The 18,702-nt window shown below is 42.8% G+C and overlaps 1 protein-coding gene across 1 annotated transcript in view; it reads right to left on the bottom strand.

Moving 5' to 3' along the window:
- PDGFD (platelet derived growth factor D) overlaps positions 1-18,702 on the bottom strand; it is a 144,225-nt gene that overhangs the window by 34,658 nt on the left and 90,865 nt on the right. The window contains exons 2-3 of the mRNA XM_082219478.1: positions 16,803-17,007; positions 13,564-13,744 (exon numbers count right to left, since the gene is read on the bottom strand). Of these exons, the coding sequence (XP_082075604.1) occupies positions 13,564-13,744; positions 16,803-17,007 (386 nt within the window). The remainder of the gene's footprint in view (positions 1-13,563; positions 13,745-16,802; positions 17,008-18,702) is intronic.

The following is an 18,702-nucleotide window of genomic DNA, read 5'->3' on the forward strand; positions in this document are numbered from 1 at the left end:
GTTTTCCACAATTATAACAAATAGCACATAACAAAACAACAAAGAGGAAAATAAAAGCAGAAAAATACATCTCAGAAGAAAATACATCAAAGAAGAAAACAATACAAAAAACACCATCCTACCCACCACAATACAAAGAAAAAATAAAAATGAACTTAATTATTTGAAAACTCAACCTTAATTACATGTTGGTTAACTTCCTCTATTCCCTCCCTTCTGAATTTCCTTGTATCTGCATGTAACAGCTTTCCAATATCATTCTTAAGCAAAGGTATTTCCAACTGTTATCTATCTTACTCACTTTTCTTACCAATCTACATCACATTTATATAATTACATCCTAATTTAGTCCTAGGCCTATTTGGTACTTTCAAGTGACTTACCCGGAGAGTTAAATTTATTTCTGTATTACAAAGCAATGGGTTGTAGTCACCTAAGTCCTACTCAGAGTAGACCCACTGAAATCAATGAACCTAAGCTTGTCATGCCCATTAACTTCAATGTCTGTGTAGGACAAGCATTGAATACCACCCACAGTTTTTACAAATACAAAGCATTCCTCATGTTGCCCCAGATATTGTTGAAGCTAGTTAAATCCTATGTGGCAGGACATCTTCTTTTTCTTCTCTTGGATAAAATGTGCATGTATTTTTTACAGCGCAATCCTACATGCATTTACTCAGAAGCAGTCCCCATTGATTTAAGTAGAGCTGAAGCTGTTGATTTTGACTTCCCTTCATTTTTTAATTTTTCCTATTGTAAGTTCAGATCTCTATATTTCCACACCAGCTGACAATTTTAGTCCTCATGAAAATTCATTGGCATTTAAATGTGATTTTCTCATAATATAAACATTTGTATGCAATTCTGTCCGGTATACACATATTTGCAAAGCAATTTCCCCCAATATTACACAATTCGTTGTTTTGTTGTTTGCTAATATATGCTTTTAAATTTACACCTACCCTAGTATAAACTTGGTTTGTAGATTGTTTCAGAAAGTGTGCGTTGAACAAGTTTGCCTTTAGAAGCAAGATGAATTACCGGTAAGTTGCTCCCCTACCCCTATGCAGGGCTGTCCCCAGGCCACACCCCCTTTTCAGCCACATCTCTCCCTATATCATAATAATAATGCCATAGTAATAATGCCACTGTATTCTGCTCTGGTCAGACCTCACCTGGAGTACTGTGTCCAGTTCTGGGCACCACAATTCAAGAAGGACACTGACAAACTGGAACGTGTCCAGAGGAGGGCAACCAAAATGGTCAAAGGCCTGGAAATGATGCCTTATGAGGAACGGTTAAGGGAGCTGGGCATGTTTAGCCTGGAGAAGAGGAGGTTAAGGGGTGATATGATAGCTATGTTCAAATATATAAAAGGATGTCACATAGAGGAGGGAGAAAGGTTGTTTTCTGCTGCTCCAGAGAAGCGGACACGGAGCAATGGATCCAAACTACAAGAAAGAAGATTCCACCTAAACATTAGGAAGAACTTCCTGACAGTAAGAGCTGTTCAACAGTGGAATTTGCTGCCAAGGAGTGTGGTGGAGTCTCCTACTTTGGAGGTCTTTAAGCAGAGGCTTGACAACCATATGTCAGGAGTGCTCTGATGGTGTTTCCTGCTCGGCAGGGGGTTGGACTCGATGGCCCTTGTGGTCTCTTCCAACTCTATGATTCTATGATTCTATCATGACCCCCTACTTCACATTCTCCTTGAGTGTCCCTGAATGCTGATAGGTGATTTTTGCTTGACTGGGTGTGAGTGTGTCTAGAAACTAGCCTACTCTATGAAGGCTAAATTAACATTTGTTGCTCCTCCTATGTTTGCTTCTGGCCTCACTCACCACCAGCATGTGGCCCTAGGAGGTTTGCCCAGCAAGAGGTTCCTCACCCTGGCCTAGTTATTTTACTGCACCTTTGACACAAATATCCAAAGAGATGAATATTCGAAGAGTGTTCTACAAATGACTGAATGAGGATATTGGATATGTGCGCCCTACAGGGACAGTGTTTTTGCCTATGCTTGGAAGGGATCGTGCCTGTGATTACTTGCTGCAAAGCTCCCTTTGTCTTATTGATCTTATATGATGGTTCATTGACATTTTAAAAGCTCCGTCTCTGTGGGCCCCACTTAATTTTGCAGGAAACTTATGGCAGAAATGTGGATAATATTTTACAGATGCAGCAAAGGGCTAAGCAATTTACTCCCTTCCTGGAAAATGATGCATCTTTTAAGGGGTGGCTGGGTACATATAGTTTCAAATGAAAACGTAAAAGCAGGAACTGTCTGTAGACTTCCTAAAAATTGAACAACAATGTCAAATAACAAGAGATACCCCCTCCTCCAGTCTCTGAAGTTTAGAAGGATGATCTTCTGCCAAGTTTCTTTGCTTACTGATTTTCTGTAAACAGTAGGAAATAATACTGCCTATTTGGATTGTGTTCAGCTGACTTCAGCCAGATGGTTAGAAGAGGTGTGTGGAAGTGTGTGTTTTTATGTGTGTCTGTGTGTGAAAGAGTGGCATCTCCTTATTCCAATTTAATTTGCAACATCTGTGTCTTGCTTTTTGTTTTTGTTTTGCAAAGAGATATTTAAATGAAAGAAATGATTGTTATTCATTTTACAAGATACCGTTCTAGTTAACTGCAGATGCTGATATCTGGGGAATTCTTTTTTAAAAATAAATTTTATTAATTTTACAAATAAAAAAAATACAAACAAACACACATCGATAAAGTAACACTATATGTGGAGATTCAATGAATCTCATGACTTCCCCCCCATCCTGTCCATGGAGTCTTGTTTTAAAACATCTACAACTGCTTACAGTGGTACCTTGGGTTAAGTACTTAATTGGTTCTGGAGGTCCGTTCTTAACCTGAAACTGTTCTTAACCTGAAGCATCACTTTAGATAATGGGGCCTCCCGCTGCTGCTGCACTGCCAGAGCACGATTTCTGTTCTCATCCTGAAGCAAAGTTCTTAACCTGAGGTACTATTTCTGGGTTAGCGGAGTCTGTAACCTGAAGCGTATGTAACCTGAGGTACCACTGTATTAGTTTGTACTCCAGTTATTATATCCAACCATATTATCCATAATGTTTCTTTACACTACAAGTGAGTTAAAATCCTACTCTTATTTCCATCTGCTTACAGTAGTCTCCAAAATAACTTGTAAATTCCCCCCTATTCTTTTATAAAGTTATCTAAAGTCAGATATCATGGTGAATTCAACTAGGGATGCTATTTCAGAGTTCAAGAGCAGGAAACAAAGACACTTTTATCGTTGGGAAAATACTTGGTGAGTGTTAAAAGGCCTGATCTTGGCTTTGTTCTAAGTCAAACTGCCAGATTACACCCTTGCTGCTAGTAATATTTTAAAGTGCAGTTATTGTGATTATTTTATTTATTCATGTATTTATTTCTACATTTATATTCCACTTTACCTCAAAGGAGCTCAAAGTAGCATGCATCATTTTCCATTTGTGACCTTGCAATTTGAGGTAATTTCCATTCTCCTTTCCGTTTTTGATGGAACTCTTCCTACCTGTGAAAGACCTTCCCTCCGTTTCAACCTTGCTTTTGACCAAAATATATTCTCACACTTTCCTTCCGCGTTACGGATGGAAGTGCCATGTAAGCCTCTATAAATGAAGAATAGACACCTGTGTGGTTGCTGGCTTATGTGCACTGTTGGGTTGGCTACGTGGAAAAACACTTTCCCTGGCTTTAATCTCTTTTTGAATGCACCAGGCAAATGTACCTGAACCAGCACCACGATGGCCCTTGCAAGCTCTAGGAGCTGCAGTTAAAATGAGAAAGCATTTTACCTCCTCATATTTGTGAAGGAGATAAATCACCCACAAGAGGAATAGACTGATTATCCACTGTCCTATTGTCCTTGGCTTGAAGGCATTTCTTCCTTGGCCAGCCTCAAATAAAAAAGGTTTCACCTAGGGGATGATTTACATGTCCTGGCTAGATGGTTATCAGTCTACCATCGTTTAATAATAGGGATGGGTGAGAAATCCAATTCAGTTTGCATTTAAAGGCGAACCCACACAATTCACACTTAACAAAACATTACCCAGACCAAAACACAGCCATTCTGCAAAATTCAAATCTCTGAATTTTGCAATGCAGTTCTCCAGCTGAGTAACACACACACACACACACACACACACATATATATAGCGCAGCATAAAACGTATATAAAATAGCGTTGCTGCTTTTTATTAGGAGAAATTGCTTTATAAAAATGTATATGTATATTGTGAGAAATTCACAGTAAAATGCTATCAATACAGACTGAATCTGCATAAGCTTCTGCATATACAGTCATACTTTGGAAGTCAAATGGAATCTGTTCCAGAAGTCTGTTCGATTTCCAAAGTGTTCAACTTCCAAATCACAGCTTCTGATTGGCTTCAGGAAGCTCCTGCAGCCAATTGGAAGCCTCGGAAGCCCCATCGGATGTTCGGCTTCCAAAATAACATTCGAAAACTGGAACAGTCACTTCCGGGTTTCACTCATTCAGGAGCCAAAACGTCTGAGTTCGACAACCAAGGTATGACTTTAAAAGGCTTATTCGAGGATCAAGGAATGTTTGCTGATTGGTAGATGGGGTCCAAGGGAGTTTTGTAGAATGAGGAGAGGGAACCAATAGTAGATAGTGAGGAAGAGCCAGAGTGGTATAATGGTTAGAGTGTTGGACTATGATCTGGGAGAGCAGGGTTTGAATCCCCACTCAACCATGAAGCTCACTGGGTGAGCTTGGGCCAGTCACCATCTCTTAGACTAACCTACCTCATGGGCTTGTTGTGAGGATGAATATGAATGTGATGATGATGATGATGATGATGATGATGTGGCAGAGTAGGTCTATCTAGGAGTGGCTGAATAAAGTGGATAGGGATAGTTACGACTTCAAAGTATTCACTCCTCAAGAAGAACGGTGTTGATGGTGGTGACAATGGCCTAATGTTGTGCTAGGCTTGATTTACAGAGCCATGATTTACAACTTAGCAAGCACCACATACTGTAAAAGGCACAGGGGGAGGAATGGGGACGCAAGTATAAATAAATCTGTTTTGGAAGTCCTGTTGTAGATGGAAGCTCTTGTACACTGCCAGACGTAAAAACACGCTGCTCATGAGACGAAGGCCGAAGAGAAAATGGAGGTTTCGTTGGACAAGGAGAGCATACCAGGATGACATTCATGAGAAGATAAAAAGTTTCAACTACAACAAGACACAACAGTGAAGGGTTGAAAAGGAGCAAGTGCAGCTTCATCGAGGGATAGGGACCCAATGAATAGAATTAGGGGTCTCCCAAGGCAGCAGAATCATTATGTGTTCCCATTCATTTTCATTTGTAGTGTGTTATTTAATTTTCCATTCATTTTATGTGCTCCCATTCTCTTTATTTATAAAGGCAAAGGGACCCCTGACCATTAGTTCCAGTTGTGGCTGACTCTGGGGTTGCGGCGCTCATCTCGCTTTATTGGCCGAGGGAGCCGGTGTACAGCTTCCAGGTCATGTGGCCAGCATGACTAAGCCGCTTCTGGCGAACCAGAGCAGCACACGGAAGCGCCGTTTACCTTCCCGCTGGAGTGGTACCTATTTATCTACTTGCACTTTGACGTGCTTCCAAACTGCTAGGTTGGCAGGAGCAAGGACCAAGCAACGGGAGCTCACCCCGTCGCGGGGATTCAAACCACCGACCTTCTGATCGGCAAGCCCTTATTTATACCCTGTAGAAATATAAATGCCCCATTTGCTCCAAAGGACAAACATCCGCTGAAAAAAGCAGCTTCCTATGGGGCAGGGAGCTTCAATGCAGTGAAATGAAGGACTTGGGTTCAGCCAGACAAGAGGTCTTACACTTTGTCCCAGTGTGAGGCCAGGTTGGCATATGAAACTCTATGGCATTTGAAATGAGGCAAATGGAATCGTGTGTGTGGCCCTTCCAGCAACTTTGGACCCAAGTGCAAATTCCACTCGCAAACTGATCGCAATGCTTGCTGCTTCGAGGATATTTGAGAGAAGAGCGGAAATGTTGAGGTGGGGAGTAGAGAATGGGAGAGACAGAGTATAGATCTTTAGAATGGTCGAAGACAGGAAGAATAATGTGGCAGCATTAAAGAAAGGGAAAAATATAAGCTTGCTTTGAAGACAAATCTTCCTGACAGCGAGATTTTTCTCCATGATGATCTCCCTGAAGGAGTGATAGAAGCTCCATTTGTTGGGGCTTTTAAAACAAGATTGGACTGAAAGGAAGAAACAGACAATAGGAGAGATTTTTGCCCCGAGAGATCATTTAATGAGATGTCCTAATAGCTTTTTCAGATCTTTAGTCCCGGGCTCTGTATTCCCCTCTAATGATCACTGCAACAGGAAAAGCAGAGAGGCCCAGAGCTTATGGAATTTTCTAAAACAACTGCATTTTTTGACCTAACCCTGTAAATATCTTCCAGTGGTTACTTCTCAGCACTACAAGACTTGGGTGGTGATTTACTTTGTACATAATTCCACATTTTGGAAAACTACATTTTCCAATCATACGGTAACTTTGGTGGCCAAGAATTAATGGATCTTTAAGGGAGCAATCCTAGACACCAGAAGTTGTCATAAAACAAAACAGTGTGAATTAAGCTGGCATAAAGTTACACCGGATCCAAAACACACTCAGTTACTGATGTTTGAAGCAGCCCAACCCTGGCAGAGGGCAAACAAGCCTTTAAAATGATGTTAGTATGTGCATTTTTCTACACATTGCTTAGCTGGAGAATTGCATTGCAGAATTCAGTGAATTGCAAATTTCAAAGGCTGCGTCAGGCTGCTGCCAGTGACTCCCGGCTGGTTGCCAGGAACATACAAAGACAAGGAAAATTTTTATTACCGTCCGCTTTTTAATGCAGTATTTACAGAGAGAGGCTATAGAACCCAGCCTCTTGGATAATGGTGTTGTCCCGAGTGAATCTCCACCCCTGTCTCTCCCACTTCCTCATTCACTATTTGCATTGTCTCTCCTATGGGTGCTGCTATGTGCCCTCTGTCTTCGAGCTCTTTGCTCTCCTGCTTTCAAGGCTCGCCGGGTTCTGAGAGGAGGGAGGTCTGGAATGCTTTCTAAAGACACTGTGTCCGTCAGATGTCACCCCCCCCCAGTGCTTCCTCTTCCTCCCACTCTTCTCCAATTATTTCCCAGCTTCTCCCCTCCGCAGCCTCTGAGCTGTGACCTCCCTCAAACCCCTGTTGTAACTCTAAACTGTCTTCCTTCTCCTCCTCCATGGAAGGGTCAAGCTGGGGAGCTGGTCTCCACCATTCCTCCTCTGCCCAGTCCCTGACAGCTGGATGGGTTTTGATTCATGTATTGTTTTGGAAAGTGCAAATTAGGAAAATTCACCTTCCCCATCCCTAATTTGAAAACATCCTTAAGTTCCACCTCTGAGGTCACCATCAAGCTGAGATTTCTGCATTGCACGGGGTTGAATTAGATGACCCTTGTGGAATAGCTGTCAATTTTTCCCTTTTCTTGCGAGGAATCTTATTTGGAATAAGGGAATTTCCCTTAAAAAGGGGGGGGGAACGTTGACAGCTATGCCTTGGGGTCCCTTCCAACTCTACAATTCTATGATTCTATTATTCTAAGGGCACAACCTGGTATGATATTTGTCTTCCCATTTCCAGGGAGTGATTATAACTCATTTATGAAAAATCCAGTCTGTTTTCAAGTTTATTATCTGGCTCGTGATGTTATCTGCACTGACTTAAGTGGTTCAGCAGTTGCCTGTGAAGAGTCATAGAGCTTTTAAGTATAACAAACACCACTGCAATCCTTTGGTGTAATTTCATGGGGGAAAATTGTAGAAATTGATTTGCCACAGTGATTTTGACATCAAAAGCAAGATGTGCAGTTAGCACGTCTGATAAAACCTGCACCGCTTGCTAAACCTATAAAAACACAATGACAGGAGAGACCTTGGGCATTATTCGAACACACCTTTTGACTCTGTCGAAAGCGAAAATTACACTGCGCCGCAGTAAGCCAAATGCTGAATTATGCCAATGTTATTTGATTATCCAATCCAATAAAATTAAATGAAATTTATTACACAGTTTCCATTCAGCAACTGCAGACATGGCAATGGCTTATTTGAGACAGGGTCATCCATACGAGGCTAGGTACTCTGCAGCAGTTGCAATAATGGAGGGAGAGGAAGAAATAGTCCATAAACTTGCAATGATGTGTGTTCAGCAGCGGAGGCCCTGCAATGCTTCCTGCCCTTTTCCAAAGCATGGCTGGTTGAAATGCAAGACAGAACCTTTTCTACAGCACCACTCATAATTATTGATTGAATTTCCATCCCATCTTCCCACCCCACTGGAATTCAAAGGTCCCCCCACACCTCATTTAATCCCCCAAATAACCCTGTGAGTTGAGTTAGGCTGAGAGGCAGTGACTGGCCCAAGGTCACCCAGTGAACTTCATGGCAATTTGAAGTTTTAGGCATCCAATTGCTTCAGTATTAATATCTGCAATAGGGTTATGCTAGCAGTTTCCGGCAAACCCTCTTCTTTGTGAGACTTTGTGGGTGAACTGTGAGTTTCTTTGGGAACTGGATGAGAGACAGGATGGGTGGGTAGAATTCTGGATGAAAGCCAGGTGACAGAGAGGAGAGGTGTGTCAGAAGGAGGAGAACGTTCTACCTCCACTCTTCTTTGGCGATCACTCATAGCTGAGAAAGATTGTTTTCCATGAACACAGTTTCAACAGTGAGTCTGTAAGAGACTGTGGAGGCCAATTCTGGATCCACACATCTTTTCACAGTGGGGACATAGGTTTCTGGGTGGGAGTTGATCACGGTGAGTGTTTGCCAATCGTGCCTTCCTCTTCGCATGTTGCTCTCTTGCAACCTGAATTCGAGCATCTTCAAAGCCCATGAAACCTTTGGTAAAGGCTGTTCTCCAACTGGAGCGCTTGCAGGCCAGTGTTTCCCAGTTGTTGGTGTTTATACTACAGTGGTATGGACTGCAAGAAGATCAAACCTATCCATTCTGAAGGAAATCAGCCCTGAGTGTTCACTGGAAGGACAGATCCTGAAACTGAGGCTCCAATACTGTGGCCACCTCATGAGAAGAGAAGACTCCTTGGAAAAGACCCTGATGTTGGGAAGGATGAAGGGCACAAGGAGAAGGGGACGACAGAGGACAAGATGGTTGGACAGTGTTCTCGAAGCTACCAACATGAGTTTGACCAAACTGCGGAAGGCAGTGGAAGACAGGAGTGCCTGGCATGCTCTGGTCCATGGGGTCACCAAGAGTCAGATACGACTAAACGTCTAAACAACAACATACTACAGTGGTACCTTGGGTTAAGAACTTAATTCATTCTGGAGGTCTGTTCTTAACCTGAAACTGTTCTTAACCTGAGGTACCACTTTAGCTAATAGGGCCTTCTGCTGCCGCTGCACTGCCGGAGCACGATTTCTGTTCTCATCCTGAAGCAAAGTTCTTAACCCGAGGTACAATTTCTGGGTTAGCAGAATCTGTAACCTGAAGCGTCTGTAACCCGAGGTACCACTGCACATTTTTTTAGAACCTCTTTTGTTGGCCTCCACTATGCTCTTCCTCTACTTTCAGAGAGGCATGAAGTTGAGTGATTCAGGACAGATAAAATAAAGTGCTTCTGCATGAAGCACATAGTTAAGCTATGGAACTCACTCCACACGAGGCAGTGATGGTCACTGACTTGGAAGGCTTTACAAGAGGATGGGAAGAACTCATGGAAGATAAGGCTAGCAATGGCTACAAGCCATTGGCTACAAGGCAGACCTCCACAGTCAGGGGCCACAATGCTTCTGAATACCAGTTGCTGGAAACCAAAGGAGGGGAGAGGGCTCTTATGCTCTTGTTTGGATTTGATATCCCACTTTATCACTACTCTAAGGAGTCTCAAAGCGGCTAACATTCTCCTTTCCCTTCCTCCCCCACAACAAACACTCTGTGAGGTGAGTGGGGCTGAGAGACTTCAGAGAAGTGTGACTGGCCCAAGGTCACCCAGCAGCTGCATGTGGAGGAGCGGGGAAGCGAACCCAGTTCCCCAGATTACGAGACTACCGCTCTTAACCACTACACCACACTGGCTCTCATTTAAACTTGTTCTGCTCCTTGGTTTCCTACAGACATCTGGTTGGCCACTGTGAGAACAGGATGCTGGACTAGACGGGTCTTTGCCTGATCCAGCAGGTTCTACTTCTGTTCTTCTGCATTTATTAAAGCAGCATTAGATTGCATTAGCTTTTTTGCTCAGTCAGTTCTTTTTACCTCCCCTTATTACTGTATTTTTTGCTCTATAAGACTCACTTTTTCCCTCCTAAAAAGTAAGGGGAAATATGTGTGTGCGTCTTATGGAGCGAATGCAGGCTGCACAGCTATCCCAGAAGCCAGAACAGCAAGAGGGATTGCTGCTTTCACTGCGTAGCGATCCCTCTTGCTGTTCTGGCTTCTGAGATTCAGAATATTTTTTTTCTTGTTTACCTCCTCCAAAAACTAGGTGCGTCTTATGGTCTGGTGCATCTTATGGAGCGAAAAATACGGTATATGATACTGGGTGTGTGTTTTTTGTTTTTTTAAAGAATGTTGGGATTTGTTTTTATTATTGCTTTTATTGATTCGGTGTCTGTTAATAATTTAAGATGCTTTAAACTTGTTTGTAAAGAACAAAAGGGAAGAACGGCTTAAATAAATTAAAAAACAACAACTAACAGCGTTCTCTTGCAGGTTTATAGCCTGGAAAACATTATAAATCATTTTGATACACAAACACACTGGTAAAGGGGAGAGAGACTGGAGATCAAGATGCTGGTATCAAGAGGGGTGTTGGGTGTCACTCATGGAGAAGTGAGTGCTGGAGATCAGAGCAATGTGTAAGGGGGCAACGCCAGGTGATTTTCATGCCATCTGGGGGAGCTACATTGCCAATGCTGCAAAAGCTGAGTGTAATTGCAACCCACCTTTGACACACCGAAATTTGCAGAGAGATAATCTCAGATGGATAAAGATGACTTTCAAATTCCCAGCATCATAGTTTGGCTTTCTGAAACCCACTCCCTTCATGGTTGCTTTGATTATTGCTTCATATTTGTTGTGGCAAATCATATTTTTTTTTAAATTAACACCACCACCAGAAATTCACATTCTACAAACCTCTGGCATATCCCATATTTAAACTTTTTGGGAACTGACTGTGGTTTGCTGTTTTTTGTTTATATTTTAATAGGTTATATTTTTTTAATTCTATTTGATTACTTTAAAATTAATTAATTACTCTCTCTCTCTCTCTCTCTCTCTCTTGCTTTCTAGTAACTCCCTGTGATGCTCAGGTTAGCAGCTAAGAAAGGCTATTTTGGTTTCAGAGTACATTGTGACAATCACATCCACGCCACACATTTAAACCACATGTCTCCCCCAAAGAATTCTGGGACCTGTAGTTTACCCCCAAAGAGCTACAATTCCCAAGCACCCTTAACAAACTACAGCTCCTAGAATTCTCTCATAAAGGTTGTCCAGGATGCAAAATATTTTTATTTCTGTTCACGCTGCCAACATGATAGATGCTCAGCAACATCACTTATCCATTTCCCGCTGCTGAAAAAGCTGCTCTGTTGAAATGTTATATATTTTGGTTTTTTCCTAAACCCCCAGGGTCCCATATTAGCTGCTCACAGTTTCTCATAAAGCTGGCTAATTGTAAGAGAGGTCCTTTGGAAATATCACACAATGCAGCATTGCTTAATTTTTATGCATTGCGGTACTCCAGGGAAAGGAAATCATAAATTGTTGTTTTGTTAAATTGCCTTCAAATTAAAGGCTTATATGGTGTAGTAATTTACCTAGAAGAACGGCTCTGCTGAGTTATCCCAATAGTCAATTTAACCCAGTATCCTGTCTCCAACAGTGCTCAGATTCTTCAGGAACTTCTCACCACACTGGCAACCAATAATGCTACTTAATTTTATGTTCCTCAATCCCTTTTATCAGGTGTTTAGCAGACAATTACTTTTATTTTTGCACTCATCTGTCTCAAGAGACAATGGAGTAGGCCTCTGGGATAAAACCAAACCACTGCACTGGCAACACTGAAGTGACCTCCCCCCAGGGATCAATCCTGGGCAGTGTGTGTGGAGGTCCAGAGTGGCCCAGATAACAAGACCCCCCATTCTTGGCCTCACTGATGTGGGTTTCTCCAGCCACTCTGGCCTGTTTTAATCAGTGAAAGTGGTACTACTACAGATGCCACATAAAACCCATTCTGCATTTGTAGGACTCTATTAGGGTTAAACCACAGAGCCTTGGACTTGCCAATCAGAAGTTTGGTGGTTCGAATCCCTGCGATGGGGTGAGCTCCCGTTGCTCGGTCCCTGCTCCTGCCAACCTAGCAGTGCTGCTCTGGTTCGCCAGAAGCGGCTTAGTCATGCTGGCCACATGACCCGGAAGCTGTACGCCAGCTCCTTCAGCCAGTAAAGCGAGATGAGCGCCGCAACCCCAGAGTCGGCCACGACTGGACCTAACTGTCAGGGGTCCCTTTAGCTTTACCTTTATTAATTAGTGTGGCAGCGCCTGCACTTGGGAACTCCCTGCCTATTGAGACCAAGCAGGCGCCTTCACTGTACGCTTTTCAGCACCTGCTAAAAACATTCCTGTTCAGACAAGCCTAACCAGGTGCTTCGAAAGCCAAGGTATTTTTAATTTTGTGTTTCAAAGCAGAGTTGCAAATTCTTTTTTGATTTTTCTGTTTTATCTTTTGCAAACTGCTTGGAAGTGTTTTTTGGTTTTTTGTTTTACAATGAAGCAGTGTATAAATTGTACAAATTAAATGAATAATGATAAAAGTGGTAGCATGGTGCTTTAAATCTGTGGTGTGCCAAACACTCTAACCACTATGCCACATGGTCTCTACACAGATCTGCCCAGTCCACTGGGGGGAAAAATTGCCTCCTCCCCTAACTCCCTCCCTCAAATTCTTCAGTTTCATCAGTATGGCAAGCAGGCATGCATGCAATACCTTCATCCTGCAGAAAAACAATGGATCCCAAATTAACTGCCTGCTGAGGCACTCTGTGCTCTGTCTGCAGCATTTATTGTATATGACCTGTGTGTGTCTTGTTTAGATTCATGGGCTACAACCCCTGAAGGTATATTTTCCCCTTTCTGACCTCACTTTTGCTTAGAAAGAGCAGCCGTTCCCAGTGTTATTCTTCAAGACCTTTTTTCACTGCTCTCAGCTTGTCGCTCCAGACCACAAAGTGATAGCAGGGGTTGAAACACGTTATTAAAGAGGATGGCAGAGAGTTTTATAGTTTCCCCTTAACTTCTGATTTACTCAGAGGATGGTCAACCTACTTTGAGATGGGATATATTCTCGGAGAGGAAATATTTACGGACAGCTAACTCCCCCCCTCTTTGCTCTAAGGTAACTACTGCTCCATCCATCCCCAATGTTCCTTTAGCTCTTTCTTGCCGCAATCTCCACTCCATTGAAACAAGCAGTTGTGTTACTTACCACCAGGGAATAATAAATCTTGAATCCAGGCTTAGCCACAAAGAAGTCATCCGACTTGAAGGTGATCTTTAGCTGGTTTGTTTTCGATGTGATTCTTGGAGGAGCTTCCTTGTACCCACACCACCGTCCCCGGATGAGAGTGCTGATTTCGGATATATCTTCCACTTCTACAAAGTCATATCTGGAAGTTAGAATGGACATGTTTATTATACAATGCTACGGGACTAGGGCTGAGTTCCTGGGAACTTTCACCACTTAAATGAACATTGAGGGAAGAAAGCGAGCCAAGATCTGCTGTCAAGATTTAGGGTGTGTAAAATTTGGGATGAACATATTCAGATTGGAGGAGTCAAAACTCGCAAGGCATGGAGAACTCCTACCAGTGGCCATCACCCGGTTGGGCTGCCATTTCCCCACCCCTGTGAAACAATCTCTTTAACTATTTCTTTAGGCTGCATTTATTCAGAAACCTCCATTCAAAGGTTGCTACAGCACATGGGCTCCATCTGCACTATACATTTAAAGCAGTGTCATGCTGCTTGAAACAGTCATGGCTTCCCCCAAAGAATCCTGGGAAAGGATGTTGAGAGTTGTTGGAGGACCTCTATTCCTCCTTAAAGAGCTACAACTCTCAGAGTGGTTTAGCAGTCAGCGCCTTTTCCCAGGGAACTCTGGGGATTTTGCACTGCCAACATTAAGAATAAACAACACGGTGGCAAACAGCATAATGACAGCAATAAAACTGGATTTATAAATGCAAATATACACTGCAACATTGCATTAAAAAACCAGGAATTTATGTTGATTGTGAAAGAAACACCATCAAGCTGACTACACTGGGGTGGGGGGGAAGTGTCCACAAGTACATTCTCACAATATTATCTAGAAACTTCCTTGAAGGTAAGCCATGCCTAATAGTAGGCCACATTCACTTTTTTAAAAAATAATCAAATGTATTAAGAGTTTTCAACATATGATGCAATAAAAACCAAAGCAATTCTTCTCTCTTTCTTCTCTTCTTTTTTCCTTTATTTTTCTTTTGGTATAAGCCACATTCACTAATGGTTTTGGCTTCAAACCCATAGCACTGGGTATGTCGTTGAGCTACAACTACCACAAGAATCAAGATGGCTGTAGAGCACGGTTCCTGGGAGCTATAATCCAGAATCCTCTGGAGACCCACAAGTTCCCATCTCCTGGCTTGCAGCAACCCCATCCTTTCCATGGTCATGATTCATAACAGCTCTAATTATTTCACAGTGTGAATGAACTAATTCAAGCTTGTTAGCATGTGGTTATAAAGATGGCTTGTAAATATGGTATATTGATTTTTTTAATTAAGCAATTTAGATATGATGATAATGATGATGATGATGCTGTTAAATAATAAAATGGGCCTATATTTGGAACCAGATGGGACCTTGCCCCAGCATGTAAGTATCTTGGCTCCCACCATTCGCCCCAGCAACTAACAAGGTGGCTGAGGGTGGTCTCCTTTGCCACCGCCACTGCTCCAGTCTCTTTACCATGCTGTCTGTCACTCTCAACATCTAGAGGGCCAGAAAGGCTCTCAACTGTTACAGTGCTGGCTTGGAGGAAGGTGGAACCATAATTCTCTAATGGTTAACTACAGTGATGAAATGGGCTGGCCAATGAGGCATTAGACCATGCTGTGGAAGCTTGTTTCAGCATTACCAGCCACCAATCACTGACTGCTCTGGGCAGCAATGTGGCAAAGCAGAGTAGCCACAACCTGATACTTCATAGCTGTAGACACTTTAAAAATCCTAGTGTGGTAGCATGTAGATCTGTCTGGAAAGCCTGTCAAGGGAAAGTTTAGGCATGCCTCTCTCCTTGGCGACAAGCCTCCCAATCCCAAACAGGACTTTGTGGGTTATTTATGACGGGCTGAAATTCATCCATATGCTTTGAATACTCTGCGGAAGCAAAAGAGCTATAAAGCAGCCGGTGCAGCTAGGAATATGGCTCCTTTGTGAGCCCAAATGAGCCCAAAATGTATCGTTATTCAAAATAAACATTAAAAAGAACAAACTCTGCATAGGGGCAAGCAGCCTAGTCAAACAGCTATTCCACAGCCTATCCCTTCCCATTCCTTTCTTGATTACTCTACAGAGATAAAAATGTATTGGATGCTGTCCAGAGTTTTCTGTAGCCTGGATGAAAGCCCCGACTTCATAAAGTGGTTCTCAACCTGTGGGTCCCCAGATGTTGTTGGACTACAACTCCCATCATCCCTGAGCTCTGGCCTTGCTAGCTAGGGGTGATGGGAGTTGTAGTCCAACAACATCTGGGGACCCACAATAATAGTATCAGTCTGACTAATGGTCCCTGAACTCCTAAAACAAGGGTAGCCAACACAGCATCATGACATTTTTGCAGTCACTTAAATCAGGGATTGCCAATGTGTCCTCCAGATCTTGTTAGACTTCAGCTCCCATAAGTCCCAGCAAGCACAGTCAGTCATCAGGGGTGATGGGAGCTGAGGTTCATCAACATTTTGAGGGCACCAAGTTGGGTACCCCAAGTGGGGTAAATCTAACTGCTTGGGACAAGGAAGCCTCCTGTGATAGTATGGATGTTTGGTGTATGGAGCCATATTGCTCAAGTGAAACAGAGTTCCCACAAGCTCCCTAAATGTGCCAGGCAGGAAGATAAGACCATATGACACCGGTCCTGAAAGACCTATATTGGCTTCCAGTATGTTTCCGAGCACAATTAAAAGTGTTGATGCTGACCTTGAAAGCCCTAAACAGCATCATCCCCGTATACCTAAAGGAGCGTCTCCACCCCCATCATTCAGCCCAGACACTGAGGTCCAGCTCCGAGGGCCTTCTGGCAGTTCCCTCACTGTGAGAACTGAGATTACAGGGAACCAGGCAGAGGGCCTTCTCAGTAGTGGCGCCCGCCCTGTGGAACGCCCTTCCACCAGATGTCAAGGAAATAAACAACTATCTGACTTTTAGAAGACATCTGAAGGCAGCCCTGTTTAGGGAAGTTTTTTAAGTTTCATGTTTTATCATGCTTTTAATATTCTGTTGGGAGCCGCCCAGAGAGGCTGGGAAAACCCAGCCATATGGGTGGGGTAATAATAATAATAATAATAATAATAATAATAATAATAATAAGAAGAAGAAGAAGAAGAAGTTTGTAATTATTTTTGCCTTGTTTTCTCTTTGTTTGATGCCATTAACTCTTCACGACTGTCTCACGCAACCCACCTGCAGATATCATTCTCTGGCTCCTCCAGTCCAAATTGGTTATCAAACACCAGCTGTATCCTTGCATTCTCTGGCGAAAGCAGCCTCCACGTCAGTAACAGGTTCCTGGGATAGTTGTGAGGAAAACGAGGGCTGTGGATCTCACCACTGCGCAAGACGCGGATGGTCTCTTCCTTCCGGTACAAGGCTGTGAGGTGATTGCTCTCTGTTAGTAGAGATTAGTATGTAGTTCAGGAGGGGAAATCAGCAAAGCAACATTATTTACATTTATAGAACGCTAACAGTTTTGTACCCAGTGCTACTCAAGAATTCCAAAAAACAAAACATTGGGGCACTTTTGAAACCAGTGCTTAGAATCAGTGCAATTTTGGAAGCTGTCATCTGCCTTAAATGCCTTACATTCAATCCCTGGTATCTCCTGGTAGACCTGGTATCTCCTGGTAGGTCTGGAAGAAACTCCTGCCTGAGATCTTGGAGGGCCATTGCCAGTCAGTGTAAGTGATAGATGGACCAATGGTCTGATTGGATATAAGGAAGTTTCCTGTGTTCTTCTCATTCAAAACAGATGAAATACTGCTCCTTGATTTTGGGAAACATCATGCAAAACTTCATTATGATATATTTAGAGGTGGCCAAATGTACAGTCAACACAACCACAACTTTCCAAAATATATAGTAGATGGATTGCACAAAAAGCTTGTATGACAGAGCATTGGCTCATCAGTAGGGATGCAAGGATCTGTCTACCTTGCTTCTCTCGGTTTCTCATTTCTTCAGACTTAAATTCAGGTTTCCATATCTAGCAACAATTGTCATTTATTGTCATTTATTGATTTATTGTCATTTTCCCCAAAAACAAAACAAAACATTTTAGTGTCATTTTCTCCTAAAAACACATTTTTATATGCAACTTTATATAATGCACACATTTTTGCCCGGTCTTATTCAACATCTTTATCAACGACTTGGATGATGGACTCAAGGGCATCCTGATCAAATTTGCAGATGACACCAAACTGGGAGGGGTGGCTAACACCCCAGAGGACAGGATCACACTTCAAAACGACCTTGACAGATTAGAGAACTGGGCAAAAATAAACAAGATGAATTTTAACAGGGAGAAATGTAAAGTATTGCACTTGGGCAAAAAAAATGAGAGGCACAAATACAAGATGGGGGACACCTGGCTTGAGAGCAGTACATGTGAAAAGGATCTAGGAGTCTTGGTTGACCACAAACTTGACATGAGCCAACAGTGTGACGCGGCAGCTAAAAAAGCCAATGCAATTCTGGGCTGCATCAATAGGAGTATAGCATCTAGATCAAGGGAAGTAATAGTGCCACTGTATTCTGCTCTGGTCAGACCACACCTGGAGTACTGTGTCCAGTTCTGGGCACCACAATTCAAGAAGGACACTGACAAACTGGAACGTGTCCAGAGGAGGGCAACCAAAATGGTCAAAGGCCTGGAAACGATGCCTTATGAGGAACGGCTAAGGGAGCTGGGCATGTTTAGCCTGGAGAAGAGGAGGTTAAGGGGTGATATGATAGCCATGTTCAAATATATAAAAGGATGTCACATAGAGGAGGGAGAAAGGTTGTTTTCTGCTGCTCCGGAGAAGCGGACACGGAGCAATGGATCCAAACTACAAGAAAGAAGATTCCACCTAAACATTAGGAAGAACTTCCTGACAGTAAGAGCTGTTCGACAGTGGAATTTGCTGCCAAGGAGTGTGGTGGAGTCTCCTACTTTGGAGGTCTTTAAGCAGAGGCTTGACAACCATATGTCAGGAGTGCTCTGATGGTGTTTCCTGCTTGACAGGGGGTTGGACTCGATGGCCCTTGTGGTCTCTTCCAACTCTATGATTCTATGATTCTAATTTCCCCATATATGGCATTT

Source organism: Podarcis vaucheri (genome assembly GCF_965113315.1).
Source record: "Podarcis vaucheri genome assembly, chromosome: 4".
In the NCBI taxonomy this organism is placed as follows: domain Eukaryota; kingdom Metazoa; phylum Chordata; class Lepidosauria; order Squamata; family Lacertidae; genus Podarcis; species Podarcis vaucheri.